Source organism: Anoplopoma fimbria, chromosome 13 (assembly GCF_027596085.1).
Source record: "Anoplopoma fimbria isolate UVic2021 breed Golden Eagle Sablefish chromosome 13, Afim_UVic_2022, whole genome shotgun sequence".
Lineage (NCBI taxonomy): Eukaryota > Metazoa > Chordata > Actinopteri > Perciformes > Anoplopomatidae > Anoplopoma > Anoplopoma fimbria.
Genome location: NC_072461.1, coordinates 23,279,144 through 23,301,645, shown reverse-complemented (window position 1 = coordinate 23,301,645; position 22,502 = coordinate 23,279,144). Strand labels below are relative to the sequence as shown.

Below are 22,502 nucleotides of genomic sequence, written 5' to 3'. Positions count from 1 at the left end.
GTAGCTTTAAGAGAAGGGGGCGTGGCCCTGCTGGGGCTGTCCCTTGTTTTGAATATACAGTAGTTCAGCTGGGCTGGAGTCGGATTGCGTCGGATGTTTTTCTCCCTGTGAGACGAGCTCAGCGGGAGGTGTTGCTGGTTGCATTTCGTCGGTCTTGCTCATCGCTCCGGGCCTATATTTAACATCTCAATGATCTCACACAGCCGGGAAGAAGGTGTCTGTTTTCCAATCCGTGTGCACACTTGAGGGGAGAGGACCGACGACATGGACCTGCACATACTGGACCACAGGCTCCGGGTCATCAGCATATCCAAGAACGGGCTGGTGCATTTCACACACCCCCTGATTAAACTCATATTTCTCCGGACCAGGACACGGTAAGAAAAGCTCCGTGTGTGTGTGTGTGTGTGTGTGTGTGTGTGTGTGTGTGTGTGTGTGGTGTGTGTGTGTGTGTGTGTGTTCATTCAATGGGTGGCCGGGCCATTACTGGGTTATTTGCCTGTGCATGCCCTGATCTGCCTCCACGAATGATCTACTGCAATGCATGCAGCTGTTGGTGGGGAATTGCAGAATTGCAGTATATATATATATATATATATATATAATACTTTCTAGGATTTATTCTTAAAATAGTCATATGATTGCATTCTTTTATTTTTTTTCCTTTGTTTTCCTCTGCAATATTTGCACAAAACCTACAGCAACCTGTGCACTCTCATATGTGAATGTGCATTTATTTTGTAGTCCTGTGTAAAAAAAAAAAAAAAAATTGAATAAAATAAAAATCTATGCATGAATGAATGAATGAATTGCAATGCATGCTGCTTCTGCAAAACACCCTGCATTGATTAAACATCTTACAAAGCATGCAGAGCCCCTCCAGTGTATTTTTCTTTTTTTGGGGGGGGACTGGGGGACCTTGTTTCTCAAGCACTGAAACTCGACCTTTGACCTCCTTTTCCCCCGAAGCCTCCAGCATCCAGTTTGACACAAAATGTTGGCATTTGTACCAGTTCTCTGCTAATCCCTGGATATCCTCCCTTTGTTATGTAATTGTTTATTGCTCGGGCTGCCCCACATATGGATAGCCGAGAAGAAGGGGGAAAAAGCTCAACATCTGTCTTTGAGCCGCCCCGTCCATATAGGACAGACTCAGCCCAGCCCAGCCCAGCTACTGCTCCCATGTCAAGTTGCAAATAAGTTGTGGGCAAATGTCAGGGCAGATCTACCTCCCTTTTGATTGCCTTTGTGCCCTGTGACGTCTGGAGCCTAAATAACACCCTGTCCTCGAGCATCCTATGAGTACCAGCATCACAAAGGCCCTTTTTTAATAATCTGTTTATCAGGCAACGTGACCAGCCCGTGAAAAAGAAAAAACACTTTCCATTCATACCTTGTCAACCGACAGAGGAATGAGATTTACATCACGTCCTGTCAAACAAGGCAGGACATCAGTTCACGCATAGCTGCATCCATCAGCATTCGTTTGTCTCAGAGTATTGTGTAGGTTTGGATGTGTGCGTGCTAGACTTTCACCAAACTACCATACTAAGTGAATGGAACATGGATGTACTGGGACTGAGTCAGTATTTCTGAGGTACAGGCCAGCAGGTTCCTAATGACTAATTCTAAATTATCAGGAACTGTGCTGTCAGTGTTTTTTTTTTTCTTTCATTTCCAAAGTGCAAGCCTACATTTTCCTTTGAACTGACTACTTTCAGTGACGGGGGACGGGGGGGGGGGGGGCTGGACCCAGAATGAACCAGAAAAAAAAAAAATAGCATGCAGACCGTCTTTCATTTGGATTAGCAGGCCTGTCTGTTTATTTTTTCAGTGCGTTGTTGTGCATGTTTAGGAGTTATGTCATCATACTGTGGTGTGACTGTGTTTTTGGCCGGTTTTTCCTGTTATTTTTCTATAGCAGAGTTTTGCCCCCCCACCACTCCACCCTCCTCCTCCTTTGATCAAACTATAGAAGGGGGGGGAGTGTTGAAGATTGAATTCATAGCAACTCGAAAACAATGGAGCGAAAAACAAGCCGTATTGCCTCTGTTGGTTTTAGCCATCTCCCTCTTCCAGGCCCCTGCTATTCATTAAAGAGAACTACTCCCAGAGAGTGCGCTCCAAAGTGGTTTCAAAGCGGTCCTGAGCAGAATTCTAAGAAGGCTATGGGTTATAAGAGCCAGGCTCATTCCAAATTGTAAGAATGTAGAGTTGTCTTTCTATACATCATCCAACACACCTGAGGCACACCTGTGGTTGAGAGGATGCAAGTCGTCTTTGCTTCGTCTAGAAATGAGAACCCAGGATGAAGAACAGCGTGCCCACTATCAGCTACACCCTTAATAAGTCGCTAGGTCAGCTATGTTTAGTTACTGAAAGACTACATGTCATCAGAAGGGTTGAGGTTTGAGAAAAGTGCCCTCAAAAGTGAGGACATATGATTTAGGTCAGGTCTTGGATTTTGGTTTAAGGTTCGGACTACGAATCAGGCTAAATGTGTGCTGTAGTGTGGTGGGTCATAGGGCAGGAGAATGAGTGTGGGAATTTGTGTCAATTAATGTCTGGAAGTCTGAAATTGTCCCATCATATTTTCGTTTGGAGTTTATGGGTGTGGTAATAATAAAAGCCCAGTATATTGCTCTTACTGTACTGTGGATGCAGCCCTGCAGGCTCCACAGAGTCCTCTTTTTTTTTCTAGTCTTTGGAGGTTCTGCCCGAGTTGGAACAATGCCTCTGCTGAGCCAGAAACATAGGAAGGGGGGGGTCGGTTTCCACTTGTCTGCTCCAGTGATCTGTCAAGGTTGGGGCTCTCGCTCCCCTCGTCTACACAAAGCTTCTCCCCTCTACTCTGATAACATGCAGGGATTTCAATTTTTAAAAAAAAAAACGTCCCCATTGTTCCTGGAAAAAGATGAGGCCGTGAGAACGCTTCAGATCAGTTTGTGGAAAGCTGCAAAGGTAGCAGACTGGTTGTCCTTTTGACGATGGAGGCCTCGCAACAACATCACTCCGCCACGCTCTTATCATGTTTCCGCAGCTGGAGCATCAGTTGCAGAAAAACTCCAACCGCCGACCTACCCCTCACTCCTTCAGCGCCAAAATACCGCCCCGTGGCTTTGTGCAGCCGGATCAAAGTCCGGACTTGGTTTTCATCTTCCCCACTCGGACGCTCCACTGCTACCTGTTGCTTCCTCGTCCCGTTTTGGTTATTTTTCCTTCTCCTCCTCATTGTGTTGCTTCAATAGAAGGAGCTTGTGCATTTTCTTTTTGAACTCGCTACCATCGGTGATCACACAAAAGCTATGTGTCACTGTTAGAGAGTGCTGTACAAACATGTTTGAGTACTCAATTACTCATTGATTCTTTAAAATGTCCCAACAGGCCAAATTATTTGATATAAAAACTAGAAAGGCAGCACGTTTTCATGTTAGAGAAGCTGAAACTTTAGCGATTCTAATTGAAAATTAAAATAGTTCTATTTCTTTCTTTTTTTTCAATTGACTAATTGATTGATCATGGGGATGCGAAATGGTGGTAGTCTGTATTTTTCTCAATTATTACTTGTTTTTTTGGAGGCAATGGGATTTTTTTTTTGTCAATTTATTTGTTTGTGTGTGTGTTTGTCAAAGCTGAACATGCGTCTTATTGCTTATCGGATGTTTGAATAGATTCAGAAACCCCAGCGCATGCACATATCTTCCGACATCAGAATTAGCTGTGTCTGACAATTTTGGTTTTCCGAAATCGGCAATCGGGCAATCACAGCCACCTCCCACCGCTATTGGCCAGCTCTTTGTTGGTAAGAAAAGGAGCCAGGGTTTAAAATTCTCTCGTCACCAACCAAACTATTTCTGTCACTCTTCTTGTGAACAGTGGTGTCAATGTCCTCCAAGAGAGACCTTCTGAAAAATATGCACCGCTATCACCATATTTGAAATGGTATTGCATCTCCCCCTCTCTCTATGAAAAACCTTCTTTTCACTCTGCTTTTGAGTGTAAACATATATGACATGTCCAAACTAGAAGTTTGATTTGAGCGTAACCATAATCCCTACAAACTGTGTTTCCTTTGGGCTCTTTCTGTCCTCTACTTCTCCCTGTTTTCTCTACATGTGTTGCTGTGGAGGAGAGCGTAGATGTGGGTAAGGTCAGAAAAGTTTTGTTGCCGGGAGAAATGAATGAGGTTCCCTGGAACTACGTTATGATCCTGTTCTACGAAGGCCTACTAAGTGGTACATAACAACATCTTACTTTTATTGAGCAGATTCAGATTTTTGGAAGGAAATAGAAAGGAACTTTATATATTGCATTTCTGCAACAAGAGATATCAGGTTTTATCTTCCCTTTTTAGAATGTGAGGATTGAAAAGTGATCGCAAAAACAATTAAAAAAAAATTACATTTTTCTGTGCGCTTGTCACTTTTCAGTCATGAAGATTAGATGAGGCCCCTTTTTTTTCTTTTTTTATATAAAATCTCTCTCCTATCTGTACTTCACAAACAGGAAACCAAAGCACACGGTTGCCTCACAGACGGGTTTCCCTCAGGTTGCTCGACACCACAGATAAGTCTGCTGAGGTCTGCCTGCCCGTGCAGGTGTAATGTGAGAGCCCTGGCCGTCTTCTCCAAAAGAAGCACCGCATGCGATAAAGCCCCCACGCCCGATCAGCCTCACTGGGCAGAGTAGATGATGCTTGGCACACGCTACCTGCAGGAAACTGCGAGCTGAGGAAGGTGAGGGGGGTCAACAGGAACTGAGGGTGGAGGGGGGGGAGAGGGGAGGTTGTTTTAACACAATGGGCTGGCTGAGCTCGCTAGCACAGCTGATGGTTACTGTTACAGTGTTCTCGCTCTTTGTCTCTCTGTGGGGTGATTGTCCCATCTCCTGGCAGGGATTACTTTTTGCTGAGTCAGGAGTATTGCCGTCTCTCACCCGGGCTTATACTGAAACGGCCTCAGCTGACTGATGAGCAGAGGAAGAGGAAGGGGGGGGTGTATCTCCAGTGAGAGGTTCGAGGAAAACAGGAATATGCAGCTCTTCCTTTTTTTTTTTTTTAAGGGATTTCAAAGAAAACAAAAAGGGAGGTCATCCATGTAGATATGGCTCACATCTTATCTCTACCAAAATGGAATGTATCGACCAAGGCCTTTCAAAAGGTCAAACTAAGCCTTAAAAAATTCCCCACTTCACTTTTTCATAGTTGCAAAGTTTTTTTTTTTAATGATATTCTCAGTATTACTCATTATAGAGACATACATGTCCCATGGATCATTTAATAACACTGAAGCTACTATTATGTTTCTGGAAGAAAAATGTTGTTTCACAGTATTGTGGTTGGTCTAGCTCGAAAATACTAAAGTTCCCAAAAAGAGAAAGAATCAGGTGCTCTTTGTTGTAAAGTAGTAACCTCCAGGTGAATGAAAGGTGCTCTTGAAGTCAATCTAGTCAACTATAAAAAAAATAAAAAATAAAAAAAGGAAAGCCCCTAGGTTTACATTAGTCACAGTTTCAGTGAGTCTAGGATGTAGTTAACATGCCTTTATTGGTTAGGGCATGTCACAGTTTAAAAAAGAACAACAGGAAAACACCGAGCGGTTTTGAGTTAACCTGAGTCCGTTGTCGTGACTTCTTTTATATAGAAGATTAGCGGCCAGGATGCTGAATTACGTCAGCATATCACACAATGAAGGCACCACAAATAGGCAAGGAAAATGAGTCCAGTAATGATTCTAATTTGTAATTTATAGCTCTCTTAAGTAAATAATCAAGGCGATTGCCACATCTGATAGACTGCTCCACTTTCAAAAGGCTCTTGTCATAAAGACAACTATGGAAATTGTGCGTCACATGGTAATCTACATTATATGTTTATTATGGCATATTTGTGTTCTGGCGCTTAATCTTTATAGACGGCCCTTAGTGTGTCCAATGGTAAAACATTCACACGGGCGGGTGAGGTGGTGTACAACAAATGTAGAGTAACAAATCATTATATGTTTATTTTTATGTGTCTCCCTTGGATTGAATGAGTCTGTTATTTAATGTTGTTTAATGTCCATTCTATGGAGACGCAGTTTATCAGAGGTGCAAATCGGATCCCAATTGTCGCCATAGTTACCATATTCATGTAAAGCTCACCCAGATCTAAACCCATATCTAACCTGCAAAACGTGTTCAAGACAAACACACAGCTTCGTTTTAAGCTTAAGTGATATAATATTTCTAACCAAAGTTTAGTTGACTTTTGAAGTTGAAGTTGACTTTTCTCCTTTATGTTTTTATGCATACAGGCTAGAAAAGAAACAGATATTTTCTAACGCAGTTGCTCCACTTTTTTTTCTTCTGTACTCATGATTTAACCAGGAGAACTTTCCAACTCTTGGAAGTGCTCCGGTTAGCTAACATTGTCTTTGTCAAAAATGAACAAGGTTTGTACTTCTGGGTGCCTCAAATATATCCTCCCTAACTCTATTTTATTATATATAAGGAGTTTGAGTAGTTTTGAAAGCTCTGGAAAGCACAGTGAGTATTGATCACCAGTTAGGTTTGTCAAAGTCTCTATTCATGTACAGTAATCAGTTTTTCTCTGCCAACAACTCACCTAATAATTCAATTCTATCTCCACGTTTTTGATATTACACTTACCTAAAGTATTTATTTGGGTCTATAACGGGAGGAATTCTCTCATACAGAAACTTGATTTGAAGTAAAGACGTATCACAAGCAGATGTTATCCAAGAAAATGTGTGTTTCACTGCCCAGTTCTCTCCTCAACCCGACCAAAATCCCATGAGCCTATTTACTTTGTTGTTTTTTTAACTTTTTTTTTTCACAAAGGCAACATTCAATAGAACTGAACGCTCCGTGCTCTGGCCAAGCAACAGCCTTTTGAAAGCAAATGCTTTTGGCCCCAAGCCTGATGAATACCAAACTGGAGATAGAGAAAGTATAGGACATTGTAATCTAGGAAGTTAAAGGTTCGGCCTTGTTGAGAGCAGTTCTGAGATCCTAAATGGTGATTGTACCAGCTGCTGCATATATACAGTCCTGGGAATTCTGATTGAATGCAGCCGTCTGCAGACTGAAGCAGAGTCCCTGTTCGGTGTGTTACCCACCATTTGCTGCAGACAAAAGAAGCGATGCTGGCATTATGCTGAGCTCAGCCGTGCGCTTATTGAGTGACAGGCCCGTCCTGAAACCAGGGTGAATTTCTGAGAACTCTATTTACTTTATTCCTGGTAACTGCTGTGACAATCTGAAACGTCCTTCTGTTGGTTGCAAACGACTAACCCTGTTCTTTGCACTCTCTTTCTTTCTTTTTCCTCCTTCCTCATTATCTCCTCCTTTTCATGTCTTCTCCCTAAACTGCATTCCTCTCCTCCATCTGTGCTTCCTCTCCTGTTTCAGATGTAAGTTTTTCAGTCTGACGGAGACGCCAGAGAACTACACCGTCGTCCTCGACGAGGAAGGATTCAAAGGTAAAGCACCGTTGTGAACACGTTTCTCATCAGGCAGGGGTTTGTCCTTCTACACTCTGACCGCTTTAGTCCCAGTTGTTCACCATGAAGTGATACCATAAAGTACACAGTACAGTCATATTTCTAGTGTAGACTTTGGCAGATAGAATACAAGAAATGAATGTACCTTGGCGTAACCTTGGCAATGATGAACGTCAACAAAACAACAATTTAGCTACTGCCAATCTCACATTTAGAACTTTAAGGAGAACTCCATCAATTTTACCTTTTCAAGATCAGTTTACTAGACATGGGAAGTATTCTGTGCAAACTTTTGAATCATTTACTTAGTGGCTCTGGAGAATCTTTGTCAAGTCTGCAAGTGCCCTTAGTGATGTCATCAGGGTTAGCTCGGCACCGACCTTACAAATGCAAGCGGCTAAGGGATTTATATATTTATATATATGTTCTTTGAGATAAAAAGATCAAGCTGCACTTGTGGTTAAAACCCTTATTAAATAAATTATTTGGACTTGAGAGCATTTTGACTGAAAGAGTTCAGTCAAATTGCTCATGAATATAAATTACTTGAAAACGAGCTTTGGTGGGCTATATAATATTGATTCCTGACTTTTTTTATTTATTACTAATTAGTTAAGCTTCTCAAATGTCAGCAGTTATTTCCTTTTTTTCAAATAATTTAGATTTTATTTATTTCTTGTTAAAATGGGTCGGTCAGACAATCTTTAACCTTTTAGGACATTTTCTTGGTCAATTGTGATAGACATCTGCCTTTTAATTAAAAAAATGTTTCTATAGACTGAACAATTGTTCATCCAAACAAATAGATAATAAAGATACATCAATTGTCTTTGTTAGTTAAGCCCTCTATAAAGTGTTGGGTCTCTTTTAAACTATACTAATATGAAGTGTCATGAGATAACTTATGTTATGATTTGGCGCTATAAGACAAAATATTGACCTGACGTCTTTCTGACTAAATTCTAGGGTCAAAGTCCACCGTATACTTTACTGTGTGCATGTTATGCTCCCATCCAGTCCTCTTCCAGACTTGTTTTTGTAGCTTTAAACAGATGTAGCTGTTAAAGGCATTCATCGCCTCCGGGTGCTCCGTTTCCCACCGTCTCCTTCGCTCTCCTTCTAACTGAGAGCCTATTTTAAGAGGTGAAAGCTGGTGCAGCGGAGCCACAAGGGGCCGTCTGTGACAAATTATGCCAACCAGAACAGTGGCTCTTTGAAGGAGAGTAAGGAAAAACAAAAGTACTCACTGCAGGAGGTAGACACAAATTGGAAATGTTTTTTTTATTTTTTTGTTTTTTTAGTTTAGCTCTAGGGTACCATTTATATATATATATAAAAAAAAAAGAAAGAAAAAATGTTCTGTGCTTCATCTGAAGGTTTTGGAGACTTTTTAAATGAGGACGCATCTCAAACATGCAAAGGAAGTTTTCTCTCCTACTCAACAATCTGATCTTTATTTAGTTGAGCAGTGTATGAAGAGCTATGATGCTATTTTTCCTTTTACTTGTTATTGAAGTAACACTCATTAAAGGTTAAGGTGCACATTTCCGCTAAGTCATCACCCCAATATCTGTTTCTTTCAGCTCCTTGTTCACTTCCTGAATAGAAACCTGTTTCAAAAGTAGCTTCCAACTTCTACTTGAGTCTTGTTTTGGGACGAAGAATAAAATATCTGTCTTTTACATATTGGTTCTACGGACTCGCAGCTTGTCACAGCTTCCTCTGAGCTATCACCGTGTTTGAACTTTGACCCATTCCGTACCACCTACTAGGAGCTGCAGGTCTGAGCTAATTAATGCATCGGTATAAGGTCACAACACGCATAGGTTTTACTTGTCACTGTGCGGTATAAATAGCAGGGGCGTTTTAGGTCTCCATGGTGAAGGAAGAGGCAGGAGGGGGGGGAGGAGGAGGAGGAGGAAGAGGAAGTGTATGTAGGTTTTTACTGAGCAGCAATCAAGAGGAAGTTGTGACTTAAAGCTGCCTCATAGTTTACTCCTTCACAGACCTAAAGATACATCAGTGTTAAACACTTAATTACAAGGGGGGTTTACTATAAAGGTTCCAAATCATTATTGTAATTATTTTACAAAATAGTGTTGAATGACAGTTGGATGTACATCTTTTACATACCTTGTGGTTTGTTTAAGCTTGTAACTACTCTTCCTCTTCCTCTTCCTTCTGGTGCAGTTTGGTTGTTTTTTGGGGTGTGACATGCTTTTTTTTTTCCGCCCAGGAGTTTTACCTTCGAGATTTTAGTATTATATTAGATTCTAACTTGGATAAAACTGCATTTCTGGCTTCTTTGGGGCTTTGTTTTATCTTGATTGGCTCTGAATACTTACATATATTTATTTTAGGGGAGTTTTTCCTGTTCCGATGTGACGGTTCCGGGACAGAGGATGACGCATGTGTACAGATTGTAAAGCCCTCTGAGGCAAATTTGTAATTTGTGATTTTGGGCTATACAAAATAAACTGAATTGAATTGAATTGAATATAATCTAAACCTGACACTAGCAGTGTTTGCATCTATGATTTCAAAAAATGTAAAAGTCAAAAATGGTGGAGCAAAGGGCAAAACATCCTAACTTTTTTTTAGTCTGCTATGTGTCAAGATTAAAAAAACCCATTGCATCCTACATTTCCCATGATGCAACCCAGTAGCATCGGTTGTGAGCACTGACCCTTGTGCATGTGTAAAATATGTTGTGGAGTGCCCCTTTTTAAGACAGCATCTAAATCACTATGTTTAATGAGTAGTGAGGACTTGTTGCAACATAAATGTCTTAAATATTTCTTTTTATCTTAAAAATAAATCTTTGACCTGTATCAATTTTGTTTCTCTCCTCTTGGCCCCTCCCACAGAGCTCCAGCCCTCCGAGCATCTCAAGGTAGAGAGCTCCATCTGGCTGCCGCTCAACGTGGTCTCCAACGGCAACGCCTCCAGCAGCTCGCAGGCTGTCGGCGTCACCAAGATCGCCAAGTCGGTCATCGCCCCTCTGGCCCAGCAGCACGTCTCCGTCTTCATGCTCTCCACTTATCAGACCGACTTCATCCTGGCAAGTCCCGTCTCCTTCGCTCTTTGTACTTCCTCAGCTTTTGCTCCTCTTCAGTTCATTCCGTACCCTTTTAAAGTTAACGAGGCACAGTAAGCTGTTTCACTCTTGTGTAATTTAGAGACGTCTGGAGCAACTTTTCAGAATCTCTAAATGTATAAAAACATCCGACCTCTAAACTCGCAGTGAAGCCCTTCACCTCCTGAGCTCTGTCAGATAAAAGACGCCACGGTGTCTGCATTTTGTCCACTCACCAATTTTGCTGTGCAGGAATTAATTCCTAACGGAGCTGAGGGTGCTGGAAAGTTAGTTGATGTATAACATGTGAAAGTGTTAAGTAGGCAAAAATGGATAACGCCTTGACAGACGTTTTGTGACAGTTTAACTGAGATGTGGTTTTGTCAGGGGTGCCAGCCAGGTTTCTCTCCTGGCATTTAAGATGCGTCAGTCACAGTTGCTTTTTATGTTAATAATTTTATCCTTTTCTCTTTTTATATACCAAACAACCGTCACAAAGGCTGTACATCCAGTTTATATGTACACCCCACACATTGAATGACCCAATTTTAACCGAACAAGAACACAAACACACCAGTTTGGAGAATTTCACAATGTCACTATATTTAAGGTTTACACACACAAGACAAGAACCCTCAAAAAATCCCACAGTCCCCAAAGCCCACACACAAAAAACCCAATCAAACACAAAAATAGGTGCACTCACGAAGCGTCAGCAAGTGTTCAAGTGTGTCTATAACGACATTGTGTAATCTGACCTTGTGTGTCAAATCAACTCACTGTAGACGATATGATGTTAATGTTCCTCGTCCGTGTTGTGTAGGTGAGAGAGAAGGACCTGTCGGTGGTCATCAGCACTCTGGAGGAGGAGTTCAACATCTACAAGGAGGTGGGAGGAGAGTCCGTCCCGGTGCTTTGTCAGGACGTGGCCAACGGCCTCCAGAAGAACGGCAAAGAAGGTAGATGGAGGGCGCTGCGCCGTTTAGTATGAATTCACCTTCCTCTCACTCAGGTATTGATCGAGCTCGTCTCAGAGGATGAAGTTAAGATCTTCTAGCACCACCTTCAGGTTCTTTATGCAAAGGGTAAAGCCACAGGTCAAAACTCAGACCTGAGTGAAACATGCATCATGGCTGTTTCTCCAGAATTAAAGGAGTTACAAACGTAAACGTCTAAAAAGCTGTTACCTGAGATACTCCGACAGTCTAAACATAAATATGCTTCATATCCATATTTTATATACAGTATTAAATGCACAACTGCAGCTGCCTTTTTAAAACAGCAGTGTTATAATTTTCATATTTACACTACAAAATAAAAGCTTTTTTATAAATTATAAATAAATTAAAAATTGGGACAGTTTTGTGTTTCTAAGAGGGTTTTTTTAATTGAAATCGCTCCAGGATAGAAAATGAACTAAAAGAAAAAATGTTTAATACATAAACATAATGCATTACATGCATGGGATACTAAAAAAATAGGACTTATCATTAGTTGTATCATGTTAAAAAAAACTTCACTGACTAATTCAGATTTAATACCCTGTGTGCCATTTATGAAGGGTGAAATGAAATATGCATTTATAGAGGGAGGAACTTGATGGGAACAAAACAAACAGTTCATGACATTATATAAAGAAACAATGCAAACACACAGCTTCCTCTACAGGAAGTTATTTTTACGCCACCATGAAGTACAGAACATGTTGTACGAAGAGAGTAAACATGCTGAAAAAAATATGTCGAGGCTTTCACAATATTCCATATCTTTCCATCTCTAAGATGCTGGCTTCATGACAACATCACATATGGCAGACGAGTTTGGAAACGTTTCACCCACCGGCTAGGCTGTTTTGTTTTGCAGAATGCAAACACTGACAAACTGTCGGTACAGTAGTGATTATAATGCAGCTTTAATTTCACTACTTTCTTCTGCAAAACTGAACGAGAAGATACAATGAAGTAAAAAAAAAAGGCTTATTAGAGAGGGAGACGAGTTATTGGTTTCTCACTGATAACTCCCCCGACATTATGGTTCTCATGGTAAAACACTGTCGACTGAACCTTGATTTTAGTACGAAGGAGGTTATGAAACATGGATGTCAGTTGTCAAATCCAGTGAATATACATCCATCCAATACAATAATTATTCTGTCTGTGTATATAATATTTTAGTTATTGTTTTTTTTTTTTACTTACTTATTTAATATTCTTTACTGTGTAATTACTTATTTATAATACTTTTTTGATCTTGTTTTTTTACTTATGTCTCTTGTTTGCACTATCCTCTATGCTGCTGTAATCCTGCAAATGTCCCCGCTGCGGGACTAATGAAGGATTATCTTATCTTATCTTATCTTATAAATCTGCTTAGAAACCGGAGAAAAAAACTAGCAACTTGCCTGAGAATTGTCACATTTTTCAGTTTTCTTCAGTATCAAAGTAATCCAAGTGCTAGCTTTCTGTACATCTGTGGCTACGTTGCAAACCGGAACTGTTAGAAGCTAATTCAGCATCCTTTAATTGGTGCTAATTCGCCAAAAGGTTAACAAGTATGGGGGGGGGAAGCACTCAAGTCGGACGCTGTCTCAATGTTAAGGCTAAAGCTTTTGTAAAACTAGAGATCTGTAACTGTTTAATGAGGATACCGGAAGAACTATCGATAAAAGTATAAGTTTAAGAAAGAGGGATTGTTATAGTTTATATTTATAGAAATATCTTGTATTTTTCAATTTTTAATATGCAATCTGTTATTAATGCTTTTATCTTAAAAAAAAAACCAACTAGTTCTAGTTCAGCTTTTCTTACAAACTAACACCATCTTTGCTCTGTCAGCCCTCCAGCCGACGGTCCACCCGGTGCTGATCCCTCTGAACCAGTTCTGTGTCATGTCTCTGGACCCGGACACACTGCCGTCCATCGCCACCACGCTCATCGATGTCCTCTTTTACTCCAACAGGTGAGAGACACTCACTCACTGCCTCACTCACTCAAACACAGCTGCAGTACCTCTGTGTGAACACAAGGTGGCAGCACATGATGCAAACTAGACATCAGCTCACTGGCTTTTCATATGAAACATGGCAGATAGCCACACAGGTAAATTATTTCACATCAGTTTAATCATGACATGATAAGAGAAAACTTGAATATGAGACTCACTGATCATTTGTCACACCCACATATAAGATTAATGTGCAGGCAGATTTCCATATAAGGCTTTTATTTATCTTTCTTTTATTTTGATACTTGCTTTCTTTTTCTAGTTTTAAAATCAAGTGTTTTTATTCTTATTCCAAATAGTTACATTTACAAGCCCTGTACGAGAGAAACAAAATAATACATTTATCGAGATGACCTAAATTGCAAAATTAAACAAAATTTAAAAATGTAAAATTAAATAAACTTCCTGCTCTACCCTGGACGTTTCTCTGTAACAATTTTTTTGTCTGTCTTGACAAATATACTATCGTGTGACTTATATACATCACCTTTTTTCAAACTAATGCTGGTAGGTACCTTTGCCACTCTAATGTCTTTTTTTTTTTTCCTCCGCAGTCCTAAAGAAGATGCACAGTCGTCTCCTAGCCAGGACTTGGACTGCATCAAGTTCTTCTCCTTCTCCCTCATTGATGGCTACATCTCACTGGTGATGGACACTGAGGCGCAGAGACAGTAAGGATTCTATAATACCTCACTCTAACCAACAGTGGAGCAAACAGCATCCAGCAGAGGGCTAAACCATTTTGAAATGAAATATCTAATTGGGATCATTTTGACTGATATTGCAATTGATCTGTGCTTTACAAAGATATATCTCCAGGATATCTTTCCAGCAACTCAATGTTTCATTTAAAATGGTATTTGGACAGATATTTAACAAATATTGCACCTCCTGTTATTTAAAAATCTCTATTGTAATTTCAATAGAATTTCAATCGATTGTTTAGTCCTAATCCAGCACTTTCATATGTTTAACAATTTTAATGCAGGCCTCCTTACAGCCATTTACTTCGGTTTGATGTCCTTTATTACTTTGGTATTTGCAAGCTTTTATCTGGTGATATCTGTAAGATGGTCTTCCTCTCTCCATCTCTGAAATGTTCTTGTGTATGTTTGCTCTTGGTTGCTTGGTGTAAATCAGTGCTTGATCTTTGTGCTCTAGGTTTCCTGCTGATCTTCTCTTCACCAGCTCATCCGGGGAGCTGTGGAGGATGGTTCGTATAGGGGGCCAACCGCTGGGCTTTGGTAAGGCCACTTTCCTGCAAATACCTCAAAATATATTCATTTATTTTACATACCATTCATATGGTACAGTTGTACCTGCTTCTGTATCTCCTTCCCCCTTGATTGGGAATTTTGGTGTCTGACTGGTTTCAGAAATGTTTCAGATTATACAAATTCTGAATTATGTTCCCTGCATTTTTACTCTGTGGGTTCTAGATGTCCCCAAAAAAACTGCCATCATCTACTGCTGCCACTGAGTTTACATTACCAACTTCTTTAAAGACATTGATGCAAAAAAACCAACTTATGTGTTCAGTCAATAAGATTGACATAAGCAGACAAACTGTTTGATTCACCGTTACATGTGACTGGAATGCACCCTTAGATAATATACAATTACTCATTGTGTCTGTGGCTCTGAAATAAGATTTTACATCAATGTTGATGGAAAAAAAATGTTTTGTGAACTATTTATTATTGTGTAACTGGAGGTAGAAACTATGCAGTTATTGGGTGGTTTTTGCTAAAATATGTGAATGTGACTACCAGTAGTATCCGTTATTGTATTTATTTTACTTATATTATTATTATATTCCTTTATTGATCCCCATGGGGGAAATTCGGGTGTTGCAGCAGCTCAACAGCATGTTGACAGACTGTGGTCTCCGCTGTTGTCGTACAGTCTGATGGCAGTGGGCACAAATGAGCGTCTGAAGCGCTCCGTCCTGCTCTCTGATAGGCTGAAGTTAAATTTCACACGCATGGTTTAATTCACACGCATGTTTGCTTTTAAATTAAAACAAAACAGAACAGACAAAATAACTATAGGACATCTATAAAATAATCTATGCTATCAAATGTTTTTATATCCATGCAATCTTAAATTTGGCTTGGTAACACCGTTTATGATTATGATAGTAATATCAGTGTATTTCTCCTCCACTCTCTTGCTCTCTCTCTCTATCTTTAGATGAATGTGGTATTGTTGCCCAGATATCTCAACCTTTGGCTGACAGCGACATCTCTGCCTATTACATAAGCACCTTCAGCTTCGACCATGCTCTGGTGAGTCCAACACCTTCACGTCATTCATTAGGTCACAAGTTTGAGACATTTTTGACTCTTGGCTCAGATATTTAAAGGTTTGGCTCTTGTTTCTTCATTCGGGCGATGTAGACAGATAAAGACCAAGAAAACAACACGTTTACCAGCATCCCTTTGAGGTTTAAACACGAGGAATGCTTAACGCAGCTGATTCCAAATCAGCTTGATATCAGAGCGTGTCTATAAATATCTGAGGAAAACAATTAAATGAGAAATGATTCAAATTATTCTCTAAGTCATTCATTTCTAAAAAATCCTATAATGCACATATGGATACGTTCATTAAATGTTTGATATCTGGACCTGACAAAATCAACTGAAGGAAATAAAGCACAAATTAAAAAAATGTGTCCTTGAATTCAATTTGGTGTAACACTATGATTTTGTTTAAAGATGCATTTAATTGTGGACATCATGTGCACATTATTAACTATAATTATTACTATTAACTAGTATTATTGGATTATTCCAATTTAAGTGTGGAATGTATACAGAACATTTATTGAACTATTTAGACAATATTAAAAGTTTATTAAATTCATTATTCTCTAAGATAATGTTAGGAGAAACGTTTTTAATGCAACGCTCACCACACAGTTGCTGCGTGGTTTCAGTAATGATTGTGCTTTCCTCTTTACCACACAGTTGTTTGTTATGATTTGGATCTGTGTTTCACTGCCGCATAGTCACCAAACCCTGCCACCTATATTATCTTCAATGTTACCAAGAAAAGTTTATCTGGGTTATTGGTTTTCCATTACCAGGAAAACTTTTGCAAAATGTCTGCCACAGAGTGAATCAGCAAAACCAAATGTCCTTCCCACATCCATGTGATAGACGCATTATTTCTAAGCATATTCATGCCCTCCACTTGGACTGGAGAAGGCCGCTAACATCTGGGTTATGTAGACCCTTCCGTGGTTCCTGCTGGTTTCACCTTGACCTTTTTATCATTAACACAAATTAAGTTAAAGGCCTTAATCCTCAATTTAAATTGTGGGTTAGTTTGATAGGTTTTAACCTGAGGTGAACTATAACACCCTTCTCAAGCGAGTGTTGACTGTTAATGAACTACAAATATGTGTCTCCTGTTACTGCTTAGATAGAAATCCCGTATCTCTCCGCTCTCCCTCCTCTTTGACATTTCACATTGCAAAGTATTCATACTAACTTTCAAGTCTGAGATAGTTGGGCTGTTAAATCAACCTAGTCACCAATTTTTATTGTTTTGATTTTATTTAGCTTTTATGTAACCAGGTTTGTCCCATTGAGATTAAAGGGAAGAGGATGGCCTCTCTCAAAATGTAGGACCTGAAAATTATAACCCACCATTGAAGCCCATGACCACAAATAGTCCAGCAGTTTTATTTAGAAAAATTATATTGCTGAATTTAGTTGGATCAAAGATCTCTTTAACAAGGGAGACCTGGCCAAGAATAGCTGCAACATAGAGTTTCAACAATTTACATAAAAGCACATAGATTTGAGTAACATGATAACATCAAACATTTGCACACAGACATCCTGGACTCAATAGATGTAACCCTAGTTTTTAACTCGTTCAGGGGAACTATGTTTTGAAGTTCAAAATCAGTCTGTAGATTATTCCATGCAGTAGGTGGAGAAAAAAAAGCCAAAACCATTAAAAAATTTAAAAGAGAAGATAAGAAGGGAGGAATTTTCCAAAGAATAGATGGTAGATAAAGACATTCCAGGCAGTGACTTAGACGGCAAACAACAAGAAGGAGGAATCATTCCATACAGTATACATTACATTACAGTCATTTAGCAGACGCTTTTATCCAAAGCGACTTACAGTCAGTAGTATATTACATATCATTCACCCATTCACACACTGATGACAGGCTGATGCAAGGTGCCACCATCAGACTCTAACTAACATTCATCATCCAGTCCACACCGATGGCAAGCCTTCAGGAGCAACTTGGGGTTAAGTGTCTTGCCCAAGGACACATCGACTGCCGAAGCCGGGTATCGAACCACCGACCCTCTGATTGGAGAACTACCTTACTCTCCACTACGCCACAGCCGCCCAATCATTCTTTCTACATTCCTACTTTCAGAATGTACTTACATAGCTGTATTATGCAATATAGCATGTCAATGAGCTTAACCACAAAGTGCCTTAGTCAGAGCAGGTCATTGCACTTAATCATTGTCATGGAATTCAGTTCTCACCCAAACCTTGTAAACCTCAGTGGTGTCACAGTTTACCACAGAAAGGCCCAGAAAAGAAGAACTAGGCCATAGTTGGTGATGATAATATCAGCATGTTTTGCTGCCTATTGTGGTGTTATTCTGTAGTATTTTGGTTAATCTTATTTTCATATTGCAGATCTGTGTTAGACTAGCCAGCAGATTTGAATGTTTTTTTAAAAGGTACAATGAAAACATCAAGACATTTAGAAAGCTCATTGTTCGAGTAGTTTAAATAACAAAATGGGTTGAGGACATATCCTAACATTGAACAGAGCAAAGCTACGTCCCTAGAACATGTGAGAGAACTTGTGCATATAGGTTGATGGGAGGTCACGGTCTAGGTCATATTTCAGTGAATTAGTTACGATAACAAACACCATCGTTTTATCTTCAATAGGGGCAATTCCAGTTCACGCCACTGAATTTCATGGAAACCACTGTATGTCGGAGCTATCGTTCCATCGACACTGAATGGAATCATGTTTATTTTTAATAGTGAGATTTTAGCATTTGGAAATCACTATTATAAGACCATTTTTTCTAACACTTAATCACAACAAAGTATCAGTGTTTCACAGACCAACATTAGGCAACAAAAAAATCATGTGTACTCCTATGACTAGAAAAAAAAGGAAAAATGTAAGAAACCTTTTAAAAAGATCACAAAAAGTGAACCCTCTTCTGGGGTAAGGGTTAGGGATAGAAAATAACTTGTCTGTCATCCTACTTTAATGTTGATTTGTTTATATATTCAATTGTATTTTGTTGCATTTTCCATTCGTCTCATTTTGACAAAAAATAGTTTATGGTATTTATTGTGGCATTTCAGGAGTTAAATCAACAATTTGTCATTACACATAATGAATATTCCACATAGAGTCCCTCAAGGCTCAATTCTGGGTCCATTGCTTTCTTGTGTTTTCATCGTTATGCAGACGACACCAAACTATACATTTATCCGTTGTTCCTGATCTAACCCATGCTGGGTGGTACGAACTTTCAGCTCATTCTTTTGGTTTTATGCCCCCAACTTTACTGTTCTTGTTCACTCTCACAGCTCCTATTAACTTTGTTCTGGGCTGAACATGCAGCTGTTTTCAGCAACATTCAGACAATGTTTGCAACAAAGCAATTACCTAGTGAACAGATGAAGAATCTGATATGTTGGCTATAGTTGGTAGAGAACCAAGACAGCTATCCTCATGTCTGCTGGATGTGTAAATAGGTTGTCTTTTAACACGTTCAGCATAGTAACTTTATGAAGTGATGATATGTTGTTCTTACAGTTTGTTTAGTTGAACTTTCTTTTACTATTTTCTAGGTCCCCGAGGAGGACATAGTGAGCGTGACAGAAATGCTCCAGCATCAGAGGAAAGAACCAGCAGCTAGTTGATTTCTGAAGTCCAGCCTGAGCTGGATGATCCTGGCTCAATATGCCGCCCCTCACTCCAGCTCCAGTGGCCAATGGTGGCAGGCCAGCAGGACAAGAGGCTAACCCTGTGCCTAGACTAGCACTGCATCGCCAGCAGTATTAACTACTACAAACTTGCCATGAACACCAGAAGCGCTTCTCTACGGTGTGCATATACAGTTTGTCCGTGAGGCCTCCTGTCTTACCTATCTAAGGCAGGATGCACTGAGTCCCAGGGGGCCCACAAGCTCACGCATGCACATCTAAATGCACAAACACTCCTAAACACATACACATCCAGACATGCACACTCGTTCATTCAAATTTACCCAAGCACAAAGTCAGATATATGATAGACTCTCTCTCTCAAATGCCGATCTCGTGGTCTGAAGTTGAATTGTTCATAATTTTATTTTGATGCAAACGGCAGATCACACTTGCATACATTTACACAGTGCTATAAACACACAACTTAGTCTTCCAGTAATGTTTATATCATAATGCCATGTGTCTAAACAGCCTTCTTTTTCAAATTAAAGGCCATTTTGCAGCAATTTTTCTTCTGTGAAACTGAAAACGTGAATCTTGAAATGCAAGGCAGTTGTGAGAATGTTACAATCTTACAATCATTTTCATGCAGAAGAAAACTGAGAATTTCTATTTTTTGACAACAGGGCTCACTCATTTTGGTTTAACAGGAATGTGCAGGTAGTTCTTATATATTAAAACTACTACAAATTCTGTCAAACAGGACAGTAGGCTTGGTCAGTGCTTTCTTTTTTTTTTTAAGAGGTCAGCATTTCTTAACTAGTATTACCCAAGGTCAGTAACACTATGTCTTATTTTTTTGTTATTTGCACAATACACTTTTGATTTAGCTAATATCCCTCAGATGTTTTCTTTGGTACAACTTTTGTACAATTTGAAGTATTCTTTAAACATTTGTAATTTTTGTGCTGCTTCATCCAATAAAATATTGAAAATAGGAACTTTTTGTTGTTGACAGTAAAATTATTAAGACACAACTGCATGTTCCAATAAATACTGACTACCTCATGACAGGCAAATGTCTTAGAATCTGTCAGTCATCACTCATGAGTCAACGATCATTTCTGGTTTTGTTTTCAATACGGTGCTGATTAGGATTTTCCAGGACCATCCCTGTGGTGATTGGTCTGTTTTTGCCCTAAAAGGAAGTCTTGGAGCCATCAATTCAAAGGTGTGTTGACCATTGGTTTTGGGTCAGGGGTGAGGATTACAAAAATAAAAACCATTACAAAAAAAATCTCCATCCCAGCTGAATATACAGTGGGGCTCAGATTAGTGATATTCCTCAAATGGACTTTAAGTCTTTGATGGAATTTATTTAAAAAGCAGTTCATTTTAAAAACTATCACTTTGTTCATATTCTGATTCTGTTATTTAAAAGTATAATTGAATGTCATCTGCATATAAAGAGATTTTCTTATAAACCGATGATCTGTCTAAGTGGAGGAAGGGAAGGTTACCTTTGGGGCACTCAAGAAGACCAAGCTCCAGATTTGGTAAACTACCATCAGAGAGGTAAAATAACACTTTTTGCAGGTTTGATCAACTGATTTTGATTCAAGTCTTGATAAATATGTATTAAGTGTCATTCATTAATTACTTATTTCATCAATACCTTGAGAATTCCAAACATTTTTGACTTTCTTCCAATTAAAAACATTTATTTCTACTTGTCATAGGTTTATTAGTCTGAGAAATTATTTTTTGTAGAAAAGTGTGTTAATGGTTCTTTCCCATCCTGTTGAGCATCTCATGACCCTGCTCATTTCTTTGTCTTCTTTGTTTTTATGCCTGAAAGATACAAAGTAAGAATAGTCTATCATTTCATGTGTTGATATTTGATCTTTGTAAGTCGTGTTTAATTTTTGCACTCTAAAGCAAATGATCGCTGTCTGAAATTTACATTACGTCTCATTTTTCCCCTCATTTCCACTGTATGTCACATTCCTGCTAAAACCAAAGGGCTGTTACAAGCGGCACACTCTTTCGTAACATGAGTGATGAATGAAATGGAATTTTGTCATTTCTTGGAGCAAGTGAGATTGTGTGTGTGTGTGGGTGGGATGAAGATGACCAAGTGCTTCAGATACTGTATATATAGGCCAGATTACAAGTGTAAAAGTATTTTGCAAAGTAACACCTGAGCTGCCGGACATTAAGCAAATCACTGACTACTGTCACTATGGATTGTACACTCAATGGATTTCTAAGGCACTATGGTAAATATCTTAATCATTTTAAAGCTTTACATAAAAAGAAAAAAATAACAAAGCCAATTAATTTACAAAAGTAGTACTTTGTATAATAGTGACAAATCAAATTCAAATGTTTATATGAATTATGTTACAATCTATTTTTTGTTAAGACTTTTGTGTGCCGGCGTGTACATTTATTTGTATGAGTAGTATTGTCTTGTAGGCACGTCCTGCCTACACTTTAAAAAGACGCCTTGTAGAAGGAAATACTTGCGGTGATGTTAACAGAATACAGGAGTCAAAGTAACCAGCAATATTCATCCAACACAGAGCTATTAGAGGCATTATTGAATAAATTACATTTATTGTTAAATTCTTTAAGTAATGTCTTTTTACTGTTTTACATATTGATTGACAACTTGAAAAAACAAAACAAGCAATGAGCTAACATCCTTTTGATGCTTTATGTTTTCTCAGCAGCTTGGGTTCACAACATTATTGGATTGTGACCCCTGAAAAGGAATTAATGTCTGCTTCCTTTTACCAAATATTTAGGAACATATCACTGGAAAAAGCCACCTCAAAAATAAGTTTCTTTTAGTTTTTTAGTAGTAGTACAAGATTTTGCTTGTAATTAGTAAAGAAAATGTTTAATTAGCTGGGAGAACTTATTTTGCGACCACGATATTCGAGTTCCTTATAACTCACGGAAATGTTACT

General features: G+C 39.1%; 1 protein-coding gene across 1 annotated transcript; it reads left to right on the top strand.

The window, feature by feature from the left end:
• Positions 1–63: 63 nt before the first annotated feature.
• On the top strand, positions 64–20,504 carry castor1 (cytosolic arginine sensor for mTORC1 subunit 1). The gene is made up of 9 exons (XM_054610999.1): positions 64–377; positions 7,411–7,481; positions 10,370–10,563; positions 11,402–11,537; positions 13,413–13,536; positions 14,136–14,252; positions 14,743–14,825; positions 15,775–15,869; positions 19,450–20,504. Exons 1-9 carry the CDS (start codon positions 265–267, stop codon positions 19,519–19,521), a joined length of 1,005 nt encoding a protein of 334 aa, XP_054466974.1. The 5' UTR covers positions 64–264; the 3' UTR covers positions 19,522–20,504.
• Positions 20,505–22,502: the final 1,998 nt, after the last annotated feature.

What these genes read in the sequence shown, in the direction of transcription:
- castor1 (XM_054610999.1), top strand. Translation starts at nt 265, where the DNA reads ATGGACCTGCACATACTGGACCACAGGCTCCGGGTCATCAGCATATCC. An exon ending in CCAGAAGAACGGCAAAGAAG is followed by an intron (nt 11,538 to 13,412) that starts GTAGATGGAGGG and finishes TTGCTCTGTCAG; the next exon opens with CCCTCCAGCCGACGGTCCAC. An exon ending in GTCCTCTTTTACTCCAACAG is followed by an intron (nt 13,537 to 14,135) that starts GTGAGAGACACT and finishes TTTCCTCCGCAG; the next exon opens with TCCTAAAGAAGATGCACAGT.